This window comes from Cydia amplana, chromosome 25 (assembly GCF_948474715.1).
Source record: "Cydia amplana chromosome 25, ilCydAmpl1.1, whole genome shotgun sequence".
In the NCBI taxonomy this organism is placed as follows: domain Eukaryota; kingdom Metazoa; phylum Arthropoda; class Insecta; order Lepidoptera; family Tortricidae; genus Cydia; species Cydia amplana.
In genome coordinates, this window is record NC_086093.1 from 1,076,588 (window position 1) to 1,097,373 (window position 20,786).

At 35.5% G+C, this 20,786-nt stretch overlaps 1 protein-coding gene across 1 annotated transcript; it reads right to left on the reverse strand.

The window, feature by feature from the left end:
- Positions 1-14,389: 14,389 nt before the first annotated feature.
- Positions 14,390-20,144, reverse strand: LOC134659692 (ferritin light chain). The gene is made up of 4 exons (XM_063515380.1): positions 20,012-20,144; positions 17,084-17,317; positions 15,904-16,085; positions 14,390-14,606 (listed from the first exon to the last, which is right to left on the reverse strand). The coding sequence occupies exons 1-4, from the start codon at positions 20,124-20,126 to the stop codon at positions 14,442-14,444; spliced, it is 696 nt and encodes a 231-aa protein (XP_063371450.1). The 5' UTR covers positions 20,127-20,144; the 3' UTR covers positions 14,390-14,441.
- Between the last annotated feature and the right edge of the window lie 642 nt (positions 20,145-20,786).

The following is a 20,786-nucleotide window of genomic DNA, read 5'->3' on the forward strand; positions in this document are numbered from 1 at the left end:
ATGAATGTTACAGAGAGGCAAAGCCAAAATTAAAAATATGTATCTGATTTATGAACGTAACTCCTACGTTGAACGGTTCCCGCGCTGTCAACTGTCAATGTCATTTAGTTTAGAGTAACAAGCCAAGACATAACACTTTCACTGCCAGTAGCCCGCTAGGGTTCTCTATTCTTAGGTACTTATCGCTACAAAGCGGAAAAAACATATAGTATCCGCTATGCTTGTAGCTCACGCTGGCAGTGAATATGCCAATAGATGGAACAACTTGGCCCCCAATTCAGCAAAGCCAATATTACCATAACTTTGACAGGGATTATAGGTACACGAATCCCTGGTTGTCTCAGGACAACGTGGGTACTGGGTGGGATGGGTTATCATTTCGAAGTTTGTGCAGCTAATATAATTGAAATGAACTTCACTTACAGGTAAGTTCGTTTAATTTCCAATTATTATTACGCTGCACAAACTTCTTCAATGATATATAACTATGTAGATGTTTAGAGATAAGTATTCAAAGTTTGTTTTGGCTTTGTATTATAACAATGAAATCGTTGATTAACAATGATTTATTATTTCATTTTAAATTGGGTACCTTTTTAGTTATCTGTAACTATTTCCAAAATATAGGTAGGTATGTATATTTAGTTTACAACATTATTTAGAGATCTAGTGATATCATTTCATCAAACTGTCTATCGTATAGTATATAGATAGTTGAAACAAAAATAATTTGATCCTTATTTAGTAATAGGTAAGTATTTTCATTTATACCACCAAATACCACATAAAAACTTAATTATTATAGGAATATCAAAGAAATCAAAGGATAGCATGAGATGCAATTATTGGCGAATACAACAACTAAGTATAAGCAACTCTTGGCAGTGTGTTGCTGGTTACACCTTTAAGTAACACTTATTTTCTCATTTATCATAGTAAGGATTTACCAAAATTATTGGATGGAACCATGATTATGAAATTGAGAAATATCATTAAGTACAAGAATCACTCCACCTTGATGTTTTTCTTCCACTAATATTAACTCCTAAACGATTTACGGTTGACACCAACACATAACAGGTTAAATAGGTGGTGAAAATAAAAATAAATCTTTTAAGAATTGACTTAATCCCTCTACAAATCGTTTGGGAAGTGATTTTTTCATGATTTTGAGGGCAATAAATAATCACTAACAAGTTAATAACTACCATCACGAATATTATTGTTCATTATTTATATATAGGTAATCAATGTTTTACACCTCATTCAATTTAAAATTAGTGTTTTCCCTGAAAAAAATAATGCTATGGATAGCATGGGTTGCTGAAATTTATCAATCAGAATAACAGTAAAGTTTGATGTTTTATCAAGGACAGGGTGTTGCACGTTGTGTACAATCACAACAGCTAATAAAAGTGATAAAGTAATTTCTTACTTTTTCTTAATACTGTAATGAATAATTTTCATTAGTTGGTGACATTGTTAATCAATAATTTAAGACCGATTAAGGGTACTAGGTCACACTTTAAGGTTGAGTTTTGTGTAATCGAAAAAACGTTCTTCATAAAGTGTTCAATTCTATCATTTGAGGAGAGCCTATTCTCCAATAAAAGCACAAGAGCAGATTTACAATTATTTACACATCTATACCTAGCTCCCTCATTACATAAGTAATGCTATTAAAACGGCAAGCACTTCTGAAACAGATGCCATAAAATAATTAATGTAATTATTTTTACATAACATACACCAGTATTTCAAGTGTGTGTGTGTGTGTGTGCTTGACGGTGTAGGGCGCAAGGGATTACACTGTACTGTACTCCTTTCTCCTCTTCCTCTTCTCCTTCAGTGATGGCTGATGGCACTTCCTGGATAACACTAGGGTAACCAGGATAAAACGCTGTTGAAACTTGAAACCAGTTAATAAAATATGCTTTTATATATGAGAGCTGGGGCGCAAATCTATACAATTATATGTAAGTACATAGGTATGCATATAAATATTTCGTAAACTGAGTAGTTACAATGACCGTGCCTTGATGCCTTCTACTTTTCCTAAATTTTAATACCTTAGATTTCGTTTCAGTTGGAAGGAAAACATAGATAAAATATTTTTTGCAAAAGCATCTAAGTACTTATGTAGAAAAAACATCTGGGTTACTTCACCAGGATATTTGTATAATATCCAATAACTCGGTAGGTATATGGATTTCCAAAATGTTGTAAGAAATTTCAAATTTAATTTTCGTTAAATCTGAAATCTTACATTATTTTCTCTCAATCAGCTTATGACACTTGAAGCACATATAGCATTTAAGTAGAATATTGTAATGTCTCTTTTCACACCACTGCTAATGTTCCTAGACATAAAAATACTGTATTTCATTTCACCGGTTTATAAATAATTGCGATAGCTGTGTTGTCTTCTCTCAGATGTATCTCAGTGTGGTAAACCGGAAAAGAGGGTCTTTAAACATAAACAAGACCACCATAACCTGAACAAAATTAATGTACCTAATGAATGCATTAGGTACATTAATTTTGTTCAGGTTATGGTGGTCTTGTTTATGTTTAAAGACCCTCTTTTCCGGTTTACCACACTGAGATAAATTATTAAATGAGCCTAATAGAATGCTATTAGGCTCATTTAATAATTTCCACACGGGTGTAAGTGTTACTGTAAGTAATTAAATATCTGCAAAAAATATATATTTATAAACCTTTATTTTAATTAGCCATCAATATACGAAATTCAGTATAGGTACTTTTATCTATTCAGCTCTTTAAATACACACATAACCATATTCATTGGCCAAACTTGTAGCTATAGGTACAACAACCCATTTATATGAGCAAAGTTCATTAAAACTAATAACAATGCGACCAATATATAAAGGACTTTATCTGTTGTTTAAGTTTGTATTTGTCCTTATCGGCTAAAGAAATAATTCTAGTATTACCCAGCTTTCTGAGGTAAGTACTAAGGAGCTAGTTTCATTTGATTATAACTGCATATAGGTAATGGTATCAAGACTAATTAAGTGTATTTTGTATATGTATGCACCTACATAGTATAAAAAACATTTATAATAATGAGCTTCAACAATAGATATATAATCTAAACAATTGCTCATTATGTGACCTCTAGATCTTAGACACTTCATGAAAGGTCTGACACATATCGACACCTAGTCTAATAGTCTAATAATTGGACTTATGTTGTCATTACTTCATTAGTTTCACAACAGTTCCAATTCCCTGTTGACAACCTGTCAGATCCCACGGCTCAGATTTGAGCCAGAACGCTTATGGGTGACGTCACACCTGGGAGTTGACGGGTTAAACTGCTTAGTTGCAATAAATTGACTTCTTAAATATATAGGTATCTGTATTTATTTCTCTTAGGATTTGGTAGAGAAAATATTAAAGTCAATATTAAACCATAAAGTAAGTATAGTATAGAGTAATCGGCCCATACAAGCCTCGCTTAGTTCCACAAAAATCCAAGAGATGTCACTCAGAGCACCATTGGGCCTAAATATATATTTGTGTTATTTCAAATCTTGCCAATTTTTAAATTAACATGTATAGTTCTAATTTATTTAGCATATTACAACAAAAACCTTTTAAAACATCCATTTACACATAGTAAATCGACGCAGAAAAAAATAAATAAATAATGGCATGAACTATTCTAAGCGCCATCTATCGCATTACTAGACAGTTAGTTTCTTGCCGTTGTAACACACTAAATAGCTCGATTGTTTGAGAAAGACTATCAATAGATGTCACTGTAGTAAATCCTCATACTTTATGATCATATCACAGACAACATATCAACATTATTAAGTAATAAATAATATAATTTTTCTCAAAAATGGACGGCAAAGTCGACGTTGCCGGTTAAAAAATAGGTCGCGAAGTGTGTAGTTTATGGTCATTCTAAAAATTAAAAAGTTAAAAACATTGCAGTCTCGATTTCGGGACTGCAATGTTGCATACAAATTCCATTATTAAACGAGTTCCAAACTTTTTAAAACTTTGAATGGCCATATCAAATGAAGGCATAGGTCCATTCAACAGCCAAACAGATGATCAGCACTTATTATTAATATAATGTTGGTACCGCGACTATTTAGGTGTCTCAAATACGTTGGCGTATTTTCAGCAGAAAAATACACTTCTATTTTTTTTAAAGGCGGCAAGCAAATCTTTTTAATGGTTTTACTTTTCTCTGTGAAAATTAGAACGTTGCTTCTGTAAAATATCTCTTGCACCATTTTTGAGAAAAGCACTATATATGACTCGGCTGGAAGGCTACTTGCTGGCTTCGGATTCAATTAAACGGACTCCCAAGGTCGTCCGTTTAAAACGAATCCTCAGCTTGCAAGTAGCTACTTCCGAACCTCGACAATAATGTACTATTGTTCTTAGAAACGTGATAATAATTAAAATATATTAAACCTACATGGTATCATCAGCCACACTGTTAAGTGTTAACTGTACCGATGTACAGTTAGGAGTAGGGTTGCCAACTATTTTTTGGTGGAATATAGTATTTTCCACAATAAGGCATCAAAAATATAGTACATTTCAAAAAAATATAGTATTTTTATATAAAATACTAAACATAAGTGTAATATACGTTTAATCGGAAATATAGTATTTTAGCGTATTTTTCCAAAAATATATAGTACAGAGAGCCAAAATATAGTACAATACTATATAATATAGTACGGTTGGCAACCCTAGTTAGGAGTGTTGCTGTTTGTATATTAATTTACTTAACCTTACGCATTACAAAATTGTCCTCATATAGCTATACATATATTTTAGGACAGTCTTACACTAATCGACCTACTTGGTAACAAAACAGTGTAAATTCTTGAGCAGTTTGAATAGCAGGGCAGGTGACAAAAACTTGCTCAAAAGCATAGAAGGTAGCATCCTATAGAAGTGGTGTACGCGTGCCTCCGTGAGGGACAAAACATGTAAATTCGACCAATCATAGCGTCGCATTGCGCCGCTATGATTGGTCGAATTTATTTGTTATGGTGGGCAACAAATGAATTCGACCAATCACGGTGGTCAATTTACGGTGGGGAATAAAACAAGATGTGAGACTGTGACAAGGACAAACAATAATAGCGCTTTCGCTGCTACTCCTACTGAAAGATACATAAGACTATCCCGTTCTGTCAGTTATCCCCTGCTTCTATTCATGCTCAAAAGAGAAGAGACATCCGACATTTTAAAAAATATCCCTATATGTATGAGAGCAATAATACAATGTGTAAATGTAAATACATACATATCTTATATTTTATGATCATATCAAAGCTGGAAGTCCTAGGTTCGGATCCCCCTAAAAGTGTATTAATATGGTGTCCCATGGTGGTGGCCCATTTGTCCCCGCCGCCATACAAGAGGTGTGGACAGATGGGAATAGATATAGACCATTAATATATACACACACAATTAAAAAACAAATAAATGTCCTATGAGGATTTGAACCCAGGACCTCCTACTTCATAGCACATAGCAGAGCAGGGTCACTGTCACTACTGACTAGCTAGGAGGCCGTAGAAATAATATACAATTTATATATATTTAAATTAAGTACAGTCAGCGTCGTATAGTAGGTCGCATCCAAAGTATTCAAATAGTTCAGTACGCCATACAAATAATATGGTGTACCGAACTATTTGAATACTTTGGATGCTACCTACTATATGACGCTGACTGTACTTATATAACAATTAACAAATCAGACTGGTAGCCACAGTTTAATGGCTAATCTAGGATTAAAACTTTTTAGTGGCTTGCCATTATGTTCAAAACATTTAGCTTCATACCACATCAAATATTTAAGTTTACCGCCATTGCCCGCCAGCATTGAACAAATTGGTTGTTAGTGGGTAGACAAAATAAAGTCACTATCATGTTAAACATTGAATTTATTAATTGTATTTTATTATTTTTAAGAAAATCTTCATAGCATGTGTCTGTCCGTTGAAACAGGAATCAATCTCAACCATCTTCCACTCAAAATATTTTACTTGTGGTACAGTCGCCATCAGATATATCGGAGCGGCCAAGGCGCTCACAAATATCTGAACACGCCTCTATGGTCAGGGCGTTAGAGTGCGTGTTCAGATATTGTGAACACCTTGGCCGTTCCGATATATCTGATGGCGACTGTACAGAGATGCATTGACTATTTCATCTTCACTCTCTTGTTGCATACGAGTACATTGTAACTTCTAGTGGCTAGAGGCTGGGTCCTGAAATCAGAAACATATTTTTTATATATAAAATGTAATAATATCACAATAAAGTTTAATACACATTGCCTTCACATTGGAGTCTGTTTGCAAACACTAACCATTGTATAGATTTAGACCAAGAAAAGTATGCAGCGATATTGATCGCCTGCGCAGTACATGTGTTATTTTAAATGTCAAACATCTTTGAAATTATGACGTACCTTTCTTCTTTCTTGCTCTAACTCTAAATACTTTGGAATCTTTTGCTTGCTCGGGTATCAATATTAGCATGGGGGGTTAAAATAAAACTTGACAATAGTCATTAGTGGGCAAGGGGGCAAAGCAGTTGTTTAACCGCTCATGCTAATGTTGATTCCAGGGCAAGCAGAAGATTTGAACTATGAGCGTAGCGAGTGGTTCGAGAAGTGGAATCTTGAGCGTTGTGAGAATTCAAGGCACGAGGGTTAAACAAACATTGCCACCTAATGAAACACAGAATTTATCACCATGCCAACGCAGGGAAAATACCAACTATAAAATACCAAAAAAATCAAATCCACATGAACATTATAAAGAATTTATAATTCAAAATCATCATTTAAAAGTAAATTCTACCAGCTAACATAAGGAAACTCAAAATTTAGATCTGATTACTTTGCCCCACATGTGGGAAAAATGCCATTTTCTCATTAGTATTTGAACAATCAAGGGGGCCTTTACCAGTTGGTGTGGTGATAAATTATTTAATTAACCTTTGTATTCAAAACAAACTTACCTGAAGTGTTAATTTTTTATCAATTTTATCATTTATTGGCAAACAGTAGACACTGTCAGATTAATATGTAGGTTTTACCATTAGTAGTGTTCCGTTACTACATCGGCAATTCACGTCATCATCACAGGTCTTTTCGTCTATTGCAGACGATTTATGCATTGCTGTTTAGACAACGGGTTTGGTGATTGTGGAGGCCGATGCGTGAGCGGCACGACCTCCCACATTTTGGTCACATGTCACGCTTAGCACAGTCTTTAAAGCGCCACATCGGTCTTCCAACTTTCCTTTTAGCATACCTACGCAACTGCACCAAGCAAGACACGTCTAGGTATTCTATTCACGTACTTGTACTATAGTTCAAATGAAGCTATAATATGAAATTAATAAGTTTGTATAAACAGAAACAAAGCAAAGGCAACAAACGCGGTGCCGCTTTGTGGCGACTTGACTATTTGACAGTTTATTTTTAGTGTTGCCGTTGAAAGTTCTTTCTTGTCCCTAAATAGAGCTTTTATGATTTATTATTATACAATATTATTAGTTCAAATAAAATATGATATTCCAAAAGACTACAAATAATATTATATAGTACTTAAATTCCAAAATAATGATAATTATGCCTCAGTGTCCATTTCTGAGGGCCTACCGCGAACCACGTTCGACGTGTTGCCTCTCTGTCGCACTTGTAAATTCGTACGTAAGTGTGACAGGGAGGCAACACGTCGAACGTGGTTCGCGGTAGGCCCTCAGCTTTTTTAAGGAACAGGCGTATAACATTACCCTGAAGTAGGGGACTAATTTTAAAATAGCAATAATCATTACTTGATGCCGTTTTTGACGTTTCTGTGCACGCTGTTGTCTGTCTATACTTATAGGTCACATAATTAGTGATACAAACACCTGCCTGGTCAATATACGCAAAATTAGATATATTTATTCTAATTATAACAGAAAAAGTTTATTAAAACAAACATTAAATGCTTTTGTATAATAATTTCAGGTTTGATAGGTACGGGTTTTGCCATGGGAGAAGTTGAAAAGGAACGTTATGAAAACATATCTTTGTATGTATAGGTACTAAGATGGTACAAATCATGTACAAATCTGTTGCTTAAAAATAAAAGCACGACGCGACGTTGCCAAACTGCTATGAGTTACTGCGAAGCGAGTCCAGTTTAACTCGACAACGTCGCATCGTATTGTTACAATAGGGTATTTTCGTACTAGTCAAATCAGTTACTTTTTTATAGTTATTGCAATGCAACTTGTATCGTAAATTTTTAGAAGGCACGATAAGAGTGAATTGAGCATGAATTGAGGTAATTTATCTCATTAGGATCGAAAGAGCTCGTGAATTTGAGTACAAATAACACAAAAGTGGCAAAAAAGATCACAATATAAAAAATGGCAAAAAATAGTAGTTTTCGATATAAGTGCGAGAAGTATGTCATTTTGCTCGAGTACCGAGCTTTCGATTTTTCCGGTAATATACTGAGGGGCTACCGCCAAAACCGAAATTCGCAAATTGCGGGGATCTTTCTCTTTTACTCCAATGCAGGCGTAATTAGAGTGACAGAGAAAAATGCCCGCAATTTGCGAAATTCGATTTTCGCGGTTATAGCCCTGTCACTTACAACGGATGCCTTTGCTTTGATATCTGGTGGCGTTAAATTAACTCCAAAATCGTCTGAATCACTCATTTTTATTTAATAACTTATGCTTTCTTGGCAATTACTTACAAACATAAATCACTTTAAATGTTGAATAAAAAAGGCGGGAAGGGAATAAAAAAAGTTTTACTTTTAATTGCCATTTTTTTCAATGTGGATTCTGTTGTCACTGTTGTCAGCATTATGCCAATTGAAGAGAAATTGTATTATTAAAATTAATAAAATTAATTTTCAGAACATATAATTATACATGGTCAACCAGATCTTGACAGTAGAAAAAGGCGGCAAATTTGAAAAATGTAGGCGCGAAAGGATATCGTCCCATAGAAAATTTGAATTTCGCGCCTTTATTTTACTGACAAGATTTGGTTGACCAGCTATATGTAAAAAAACATGAATCTTTTGTTATTTCATTATATTGATATATATCTAATTAATTACATTTATATTAAGTGTATAAAGTGTATTGTACGAACGTCAGCTTCATTCTGTCGCGCGTTGTTCAAGTAATACTATTGGGTCTCGAATAATACTCCTTTATGCCCAATCGCGCGTTGTTCAGGTGGGTCATTTATAAGCGGGTCTCGCATAATACTCATTTATTTAAAATGTATCAATCAGATTACTTTTTAGCACTAGTGTAAAAAAATCAAACTTTACGCACGATTTGCAGCTACAAAAACTAAACTTTTTGAGCAATTGGATTAAAAAAATATAAAGAAACGCTCAAGTACCAGTGGCACGGTGGCATATAGACGGACTTACGCCAGTAGTAATGTCTAATCCTTTTGCCATGCACCAATGGTAGCATGCGCAAAATTATTATGACAGGTATTTATTTTCAGCCGGTTTAAATAGTTTCGGCAAGACTTATGTAGCATTCTTATAATATATAAATATTATCATCACCACAGTATCGTTTTCCGAAATTACTTTATGGTTATACCGTTTGGCTACGCTATTTCTCTGTACCCTGCCTCTCCCTTCCCTCCCTGTACTCCTTAAGTGCCCGAACTCTCTTTACTCATACTGAAAGATACATAAGACTATCCTGTTCGGTCATTTCCTTCCACCCCTCATGCTTGATCCAGTTTTAAACTAGATTCATGATTTATTCAATACGCTATAAAGCGACATCTGTTGATTACTTCTAATCGTTGGCAACGACATATGTCTACTAACTTTCAATGAAGACGTATAGATGTCGTTAGGAATTCTATGATTTGGATGTGACACAGCGCCATCTTGTATCCATGATAGGCAACAGTGCATTTTCAGTGACGCCATCTGGTAATGATGCGCTTTTAGGCGGTCACATTTGAATGTATGGGATAGCAGCGTCTGTATATATGTAGTCTGTGATTAAACTGTATAAAGTGTACATTATTTTATAAGAACATCATAGGCATATACACACAGTATATATCACAGTCACATAGTTTTCTAGTATTTGACTATCAATTTCACAGAATTGATCATATTTCGGAATTGTAACCTTCGGTATTGGCACTGACAAAAATTTAATTTTGTATGACAAAATCCTTGTAAATATTGAATATGATGTCACTGCAATTAAAGAAGTGTATTTAAATAAACCACAGCTTTTGAGAATTTGTTCTAAATGAACACAGGCTGTTGTAATGTCACTTGAGTGCGACCACATTGTGACTGCAGAGAGGAAAGTGTTGCTCCGCTTCTTTATCGCTGCTTTTGACCAGGGTTTTTGTATGTTGTAATGTTAAATGAATACTTTATTATATGAAACAAATACAAGTAACAGCAAAACATACATTGGAAAATATGATTGATAATTGAGCCCTTGAAGTTGAAGTACCGGGCCGTAAGCCATTCGTTTTTCTGCTAGATTTTCTTATAATATCACTTGTCGACAGCATGTTTAAAAATAAAATAAAAAATCTCTAATGCCATTTATTGTGCTTTAGTATTTAAAGGACCACTGCCTTAGCGAAGATTCTCAGTGATGATAATCACACAAAAGACGGTCAGTCACTTAAAAGCGACACCAGCTTGTCATAGCCGGTTTCAGCACAAAATTGATTGAGAGCTAAATCATCACAGTTAGCAAACAAATACTTAGCCTTGTTCCTTACTGACAAGCATCTCACCAATAGAGCACCAATAAAATTTTTACAGCGCAGATTATTTTGCATAATCTTGTTTGGGTCATACTGGTTTTGTAATGTTCTTAATTGTACATCTGAAAACAAACAACGAGGTTGTCCTATTAGGATTTTTCCATATCCAAATTTCTGGTGCCTCCGTCCCATGATGTCAAGATTTACTCGCTTAATTCCTTGCTTGCCGAAATAAGAATAAATGTTTTAATTCACCTACTTGAAGTCATAGTACATACCAAGAGACGGCCTAACTTTGCATACCACATTGATTAACTCATGGGGTTAAGAGCCGTGTCTAGTCTACAAAACCCAGTTCTAGCAAGACTTGTGGCCTTCCACTGCCATTGGCAGGTAGGATATGAGCCATATCTCAGTGCTGTTAGTAAGGAATAAGTGACAACACCACAATGCCCCAAAGATACTGGCATTGAATGCACCTAGTATTAGTATGTGAAAGATTGCCAAGTCCAAATATCATCAGAGATACCTAGGTTAGTACTCCAAAAAGCTTAGTATAGCTATTTTGCAAACAGATGCACCTAGAATAGTGCTCCAGAATGCAGTGCACAGCTCAGTCACCATGTGCAGTTAGCAGACAGACACACCTATAATAGTGGCCCAGAATGCACAGTGCACAGCACAACCACCGTGTGCAGGTAGCAGACAGATGCACCTAGAATAGTGCTCCAGAATGCACAGTGCTCAGCACAACCACCGTGTGCGGTTAGCAGACAGATGCACCTAGAATAGTGCTCCAGAATGCACAGTGCACAGCACAACCACCGTGTGCAGTTAGCAGACAGATGCACCTAGAATAGTGCTCCAGAATGCAGTGCACAGCTCAGTCACCATGTGCAGTTAGCGGACAGATATACACCTAGCTAGAATAGTGTTCCAAAAAATCCAGAATGCACAGGTTAGCACAAACGTCGAAAATCATGAACAAATATTTCTTACCTTGCGTTTATTTTCTTTCGGAATTTTAGATATGTACATTCGGTCGCTGGCGAGCGAGGAGGGCACAGATTGCTTTTTATACGCCACGCGAAAATCGCTTTTTTCTCTACGCCGCTGGCGGAGATGGAGATGATGATGCTGCTAGATTCTTATTTTGATATGCAACATGTCCGGGTGGATAGTCATGCTATCCACGAAACGACGCCGCCTTTGACCTTGGTCGCGAAAGTAGCATTTTCTTCTTCAATCTTCTTGTATTTTCTTCCAATTTTGTAATTGGTCGGACTGTCGTACACTAATATTTTATTTTTTCACATATTTATTATATATTTACTATTATTTCCTATTAAAAAAGTTATATTTTATTAAGCCCTAATGGTCTAGGCTAACATGAATAAACACAATGACATTGACAGTTGACAGCGCGGGAACCGTTCAACGTAGGAGTTACGTTCATAAATCAGATACATATTTTTAATTTTGGCTTTGCCTCTCTGTAACATTCATGGAATAGGCTAAAATGATAAGCGCGTACTACATAGTTATATATCATTGAAGAAGTTTGTGCAGCGTAATAATAATTTAGTGTATTTATGTTTTACCAACTTACGTAAATAATAATTAAAAATTTGTATTGAACAATAATTATTAAATGTGTATGATAATGTATTTAATTCCATAATAAAATATAGATACTTATAAGTAATTTAGTATTTTACTCGTCTTCATTAGACTACTCTAGGTTTTGCCCTTCACGTTGTATACCCTTTTTCTGGTGCACAAAAGAAACAATACCTTTAAATCGTTAACCCAGTGTCAAATTGTACTGTTAACCATGGTTAACTCCGGGTTAGTGAATGGTGCAATGGCCCTTAGAGTTTGAGGTAAAAAATATTTCAGATAATTCGCTGACTTATCATAATCATAATGTGATATGATACTCATAGAGGTCAATGACACCTATTCTATTGAAAATCATACGAAGGGAGCGTGCATGAACTATAGAGTCTGTGCGGAAAGAGAAGAGTCGTGGAATGTATGGGGCCCAATACATTCCACGACTCTTCACTTTCCGTACAGACTATAGGGGTTTAGAACAAGTTTATGCTTCCGATGTAGCCCACAAGATGGCAGAGCCTACTATGCAGAAGAAAATGTAAGAGAACCGTAGATGGCAAGCTGAAATTTGGCATGAATGCATTCATGCATAGCGACAGAACGGTAAAATAAAATCTACACAAAACTACAAAGATTTTGTGATATACTAAAGTCAATTTTTTTATTCAGTAGACTAAAATGACATTTCGTAGTATGAACATAAAATGTCATTTCATACTATGAAATGTCATTTTAGTCTACCGAATAAAAAAATAGACTTTATACCTATAAAGTAGAATCCGCTTATAATGACATCGAAGGGAAGAGACAAACACGTCATACTAAGCGGATGTCATATAAAGCATAGTTGTACAACTTATTTTTGTTAAGTTTTCCGAATTAATCTCAAATTCCTTTGTGAGAGATGAGTTTTATTAAACTTGTAACAAACATCAACTTGTCACTGAGAATCAAAACTAAAATACCTTACACACCACGAACGCACCAGTCGTCCTCGCAGGGAAAGACGTGGTGACGACCACAAAAACCAGCCAATGTGTCATTATAACCGGACATTATTTCATGGAAATAGGATTTTTAGGTCATAGTAAGCGAGTTGTCACTAAAAGCGAAGTCATCTTATCCGAATTTGTCACAAATAATTTTCTATGAAAACCAAACTTCGCACAGTAATTACGTCATAATAAGCGGTTGGTCAGTATAAGCGGAGTCATAATAAACGGATTCTACTGTATACAGGGTGGATTTTCTTTTTGGGTCAGTGAGGGCAGCTACCAGATCCCGTGCTGCTACGACAAAACGGTCTTAGAAGACCTTCCTTCGATTTCAAATTAATGAAGATTGGCTTTTACAGATTTTGGAAAAAACATACAGGGTGCGAGAAAAAGGTCATTTTTGACAAACTTTTTTTGTGATGCCAATCGATCCCATTCCTATTAAGGATCAAAAGCTTGTATGGAAGCAAAAAAAATTCCGGCTAGAAAAGCCACAAATCGAGGAAAACTTTTCCCATACAATTTGTATGAAAATGAAAACTCTTATTTTTCACATGCTATTTTTGTATGCCAATCGATTCCATTCCTATCCGGTATCAATAGTTTCCTAGGGGTCAACTTACGGTAATGTACTAAAAAGCCACAGGCGATTAAAGAATTTTTATTTGGAAAATAACTGAAAATACATCTATACTAGGCTATAATACACAATGAATGATAAAAAACTTAAATATCACATAATTTAAAAAGCCCTATTTGTACACGTTGAAATGGCTTAAACAATATTCTACTAAAATGGTAGTTTTTGAGTGGAGGATTTATTTTAAATCTACTAAACTGTGTGTAATCAAATAGTTATTTCAAAACACCACATAATAATTGTTATTAGGTAGTAGATTATGTTAATCGGCTAGCTAACCGATTTTCTACTATAATATTTTTATTTAAAAGATGGTTAATGGGTAACCAGCGTAACCACATTTCTACTAAAATGGTAGTTTTTGAGATGGTAGACTATTTTTTTAGACGGTCTTCTGCAGATACTCGTCGAACAGGTATAGCGAGATGGACAGATCTTGGCCGTCGTTCTGGGCGATGAACTTCTTGAGGTCGGAGCTGTGGCCGGCCAGGTTGCGGATGGTCTTGGAATGGTCTTCGATGAATTCCTCCTCCATGTATTGGGCGATCTGTGGGAAATGGTAAATTAGGTAGTATTCCTTTTTTGAAAAATGTACCTATTTTATAATCACCTTGTACCTAAGTGACTTGGTTTTGTACTGTAAACTTATGTGTGGAATAAACGACATTGAAATTGAATTTATTCTTAAAGTCGATGAATCTTGCGTTGTCTAGGGTAGGTATGCTGGTTTAACTAACTTAATTTCAATTTGAACTCAAAAAGTGAGCTTATTTTTATCTACAGATTAAAAATGAAGTATCATTATATAGTTACTCCAAAAATCACATTTTCTATACAGTTAAAAGAAAAGTAGGAAACTGCACAAGTTTTAATGCATTTTTATATGTTTTTACACATATTTTAATCACGAGACATGTGCAGAATTTGTAAGAAATGTTCTTTTGAGTGTGCTTTCAGTTTAAATATCAAACTTATTTTATTTTTCCAATTTAATATATTAAAAACGTCGTTTGATGTGAAAGTGTCATTAGTCTCGTCTCGTGTCTTTCATTTGCTCACGGTGTATAAATGGTGCTCTTTTATAATTACTAATTTAGTTTATTTTCTATTTTTGTACTCAATGCGACTGCAATGTGCAATTGATTACGACATCAGGCGTAAATTATACAAAGACGGCGTCTGCACCTTCACCACGCCGTTTCTGTATAATTAGTTATAATAGTTTAGGCGCCTTAGTTTTGGCGCGTACACGTGTACAGGCTTTAGAGCCTATGCTAAAAATACAGTGCGTGTGGTGAATTTTGCGCGTTGCTATCAGTAGGCGCTTATAGTACTTCGAACATTTTTAATTGTCATCGCTCACTTCAAATCTGATCTCTGTACAAGCTATACCTTTTTTGATTAAATTAATTTTGCATGTATTTGGGCATTTGATTTACACCATCATATCCTCTAAAGATATGACAACATGTAATGTTTGTGTTGTGTTAAGTTACCTCAGGGTCATGGAGGTGCTGGCTATTCCTGGTGGCTTCGCCGTGGATGTGGAAGGCGCGCTCAGCGATCTCCTTCTCGATGTCCAGGGCCTTGGCGAGCGCTTCCAGCTCGTTCAGCTCCACGGTGTAGTTCTTGCTGCGCTGTCCAGACCTGTAATGTTTGTGTTAAGTTACCTCAGGGTCATGGAGGTGCTGGCTATTCCTGGTGGCTTCGCCGTGGATGTGGAAGGCGCGCTCAGCGATCTCCTTCTCGATGTCCAGGGCCTTGGCCAGCGCTTCCAGCTCGTTCAGCTCCACGGTGTAGTTCTTGCTGCGCTGTCCAGACCTGTAATGTTTGTGTTAAGTTACCTCAGGGTCATGGAGGTGCTGGCTGTTCCTGGTGGCTTCGCCGTGGATGTGGAAGGCGCGCTCAGCGATCTCCTTCTCGATGTCCAGGGCCTTGGCCAGCGCTTCCAGCTCGTTCAGCTCCACGGTGTAGTTCTTGCTGCCGGTATCCAGGGTGGAGCGGCGGGCGAAGTCCATCACGCCACCTGGATAACCAGATTAGAATCCGATTACTTTAACTTCTTTTTCTACTCCCGTACTTTTATTTGTCATTTAAAGGGTCGTGCACACACCTTTAAAACCCTACCTTATAGTTGTCAAGACAAGTTTTCAGTCTATTCCCCAAAAAGAATTTGTGCATACACGCAGTATCTTTTTGGCGACTTTACGATACTTCGTGTAATGACCACTTAAAAAATATTAAATGAAATACAGTGTTGCCAACCTTATTTTAAATGTTATCTCTGACAAATAAGTGAACCATACACATGTTTTTTTTAAATTTCATTCATTCATTTATTCTTTTCCCGCCCGTACCCTCCATTTTTGCTGTTTATTGAATTAAAAAGATTTGTTACATTTTCAATTTTATTTTTATTTAAGTAAGTGCTTGGTCATAGAAAAAGTATTGTATGCAACGTTGTTTAACCGAGTCAAAAAATACTCGAGGCGCCTTTATTTTTTTGACCTCTCTTAAACAACGGTTGCATAAAATACTATAAATTAATGTTCATTTATTATATTAATGAATTTTGTTAAATATATATATTTATTTATTTTAAACTTTAATGCACATAAAAAAGTACAAAAGACGGACTTAATCCCTTGTGGCATTCTCTACCAGTCAACCATAGGGCCAAACAGAATAATGTATGTGTCAATTCGAAATAATACATTTATATAAGTATAATTTTAAATTAATAAAATTTACATTCATAGGTAAACGTAAATATAGTTTACTATAGATTTTCAAATCATTATATTCGGACAAATCAAAAAGTTCTAAATCACTTTTTTTCTAAGCAGTTACCACTCATAAAAGATGAAAAAAAATCTATAGGGGAAATTCATTCCACACTGTTTGTACTAGTGGTTTCGGTAAAACATAATTAAAAACAAAACCTTGAAGTATTCTTATTTAGTCCTATAGTTGACTGGTAGAGAATATGCAATAAAATTTAAAATAAATTAATAATAATCATACCTCGAGTAGTAATATGCTTGATGAGATCAATAGTCTTCTCCCAAGCGTCATCCGACAGCTTCCTAAACAGCTTACTGAACCCCTTCCTGTTGGTCTGGTAGTTGTCGAAGTAGGACGCCGATAGCAGGAACTCGTACGAGCGAGCGAGATGCAGGTTCGCGTACGCTTGCATCTCGGACGCGAGGTTGCCATGGTGACCGTAGCCGCCGTAGATGGCGTTACATTTTGCCAGCACTGTGGGAGATTTTTGGGTTATTATACTGGCAACACTTTTCAATTTCTACTACGCAGGAAGTTATTATTAAGGTCTGTCCAGACGAGTACAATTTTTCGCCAATCCGATTAAATTGTCCGATCAAATCAGCACGTGCGGACACAAACGCCAATTTGTCTCGCCGAATTCGACCGCCGATTATGACCGATAAAACAGTACACTCCTTTTTTGGGGAAGTCGTGTAAAAATGGGGTGCGGACGCAAGGATACCACAATTTGTGACGCTGGTATTCGCGGTTAGGAGCATTTTTTTTTTAATCTAGAGCGGTAAAATATCACAATAAATTTAAAATTGGTGAAAGTGGCCAAATTGGCGTTTGCGTCCGCACCACCTGATTTGATTAGACAATTTAATCAGATTGGCGAAAAATTGTTCTCGTCTGGACAGGCCTTTACAATCACAACCTGTACCACGCGACCAAAACGTCGTAAGCGCCGTAACATTCATGGCGCTTACGCGTTTAGAAAGCGAAATTCACGCTCCGCTTCTATGGTTTGATGTCAATACAACATCAACTCATGGTGCAAAATACTGGTTCTCTGTGCCGGTTCTGTGTGTAGTAATGAATAATGATAGATCAATTAAATTATGTACAGTCACTACACGTGATTGTTACGCCATTTCGGGTCCTAAGTCCTAGCTAAATTGGACATTCCATAGTGTAAGTATGGAACCACCAATTTAGTTAGGACCCTAAATGGCGTAACAATCACGTGTAGTGACTGTACATTGTAAATTGTGTTAATAATAAAGTGCATCATATGGTTAACTGCTACATTTAGCATTAGGTATTTTATGTGAATCAAATTGTATTCAATAAATTATCTTTATTGTACCGCATTCAAGAAATAAATAAATTACCTATTGATTGATTGATGGATATTAACATGTTAAAACAATAGGTAAAGTGCAAATGTGGTAAACTAATTATCACTCGTCACGTCACTATAGTATGTATTGAGGATTATAATCATGAAAGTGCATAATATACTGATTCTGATGATTCACTTACCAAACTCTTAGTAAGCATGGAGCAAAATTAGACAATAAACAACATAATTCAAGTAGAGGCCTAATTTTCACTTACATCTGACGAACGTAAGCCCTACTTGTATTTTTGTGTAGGGGGGGCGTCCATTAATTACGTGTCTGCGGTGTTTAGGGAGTTTCCAAGCTAAATATCACTTGGGTTGAACCCCTTTCGCAAATATCACGTAATTTTTTTTGGCAAAAAATTGTGTAAAAATGCGAAAAAGTTATTACATAAATAAATGTACATATGTAGATATGTACATCCTAGACATGACTACATAATATCACAAAAAATTAATGCCCCCATCAGGATTCGAACCCGCAGATATGCCTAAAACCGACAGTATAAACGCGCCCTAATATGTTTCGTTGTTCGATAGGTATTTTATTTGTATTGATCGATAACAGAGGTACATTGTTTTGTATGAGATAGATATTGTGAAATATTTGTTTTATCTTTATCTGACTTTAGATAGGGATTGAGATCATTGTCATAATAGAATTCAATCATATTAAGCACAACTAGCACAAGATGGTAGGTATGTAACAGGGATGTTGCGGATGCCGATTTTTTGACATCCGCGGATGCGGATGCGGACTTTTAAAGGCTCACATCCGCGGATGCGGATGTCAAGATAGGTACATAAAGAACGTCAAATATTACATTTTAGTAATTTTTATTTAAAAAAACCGGCCAAGTGCGAGTCGGACTCGCATTCCAAAGGTTCCGTACATTAAGTCCCACTCATGCTTGACGGCTAATTTCTAATAGGTTTTTTGGCTAATGACTAAATTACCTAGCAGTCTAGCACTTACGCCGATGCTAAGACGTTCCTGTACCAACCTGTTCCACATCCGCATCCGCATTAAATCCGCATCGATTTTATGCGGATGCAGATGCGGATGTTGAAAATAATGCGGATGTTCCGCGGTTGCGGATGCGGATATTCGCATCATCCCTGGTATGTAAGTATGTATATGTACGTCCAAATTATCTACATATCTTATCTATAATATGTAAAGTCTATTTTTTTATTCGGTAGACTAAAATGACATTTCATAGTATGAAATGACACATGATGTTCATACTATGAAATGTCATTTCAGTCTATCGAATAAAAAAATAGACTTTAGTCACAGAAATTTATAGTATTTGACCTTATAACCATAGACAATAAAATCAGAGTATATCCAGATGCAGACATTAGATCATGAACCGAGGGGTCCTCCACATAGGGTAGGTGCGTTAGTTTTCGTCCACTCGATGTAAATATAAACCTACATTGCTGCACAAATTTGGACTTATTGCAATATTTGCAATCCTTAATATCGAAGCAATATACGTATCTACATAAATATGATTCTTCGCAAGTAGCAAATTAAATACCAAAAATATTATTTGCTAATATGTCAAGTGGACGAAAACTAGAGTATGGATGGAAACTAGAGCAATGACCCTCTTACACACAATATTTCCGTTTCTTTTGTACCATTTTTAGTCATCCATGACTAAAAAAATAAGGATTTTTTTTTTATTAAATCTGTTTATTTCAAATAGTTACAATCTTTAATATTTAAGATTTTATTAACTAGGTAAATAACTAATACTAGTAATGCTTACCCATGCTGTTGGAAGCCTGTGAGCAGTCCAAGGAGACGTCCTGGTAGCAGGAGTCAGCCGCTAGGGCTCCGGAGAGAGCCAGCAGGCAGGACACAGCAAGAGCTAGAAACTTCATGGTTCTGAAACAAATTACAAATTCATAGCTTAAAATAAAATTTGAACCCTATACAAACTTTCAACCCCTTTTTAACCCTTTTAAGGGATACATTTTTAGGTTTATTTTATAATAAATTACAAATTGTTAGGTTGTTTTCATATTCTAAAATGACAGTTCTATTGGCCAATTTACTACCCACAAACATTTTCAATGAAAAAAAAAGTAATTTATGTTTTTTAATTCCTAAAAATAAAGTGTCAAATAAAATGCATGAAGATGATAAAGTATACAGTTATACATAGTTAAAGTGTATATTTATCATCAATCAATAACCATTTGCCAACACTGTATTGGATGTCACCAGATAACAAATGAACAAGTATAATACCCACTTGATAAGCAAATTAGCAACAGATTTAAAAAGGCTTATGTAGCAAATGAGTACTTGTGCGTACTAAAGCAACAATTTATCAATAATATCAATACAACCGAAAAATATGCAACTATAAAAATATCTTGCATCTGTAGATTTTTTCATTAGGAAGGAAATTTGAAAATATCATACCTATCAGCAAAAAAACTAACAAACACGGAAGGGCTGGACCACACTTAAATGGTTAAGTACTTATGCTAAAACACTAAGATAATAATGATTAATAAGATAATAATGAATAGTTT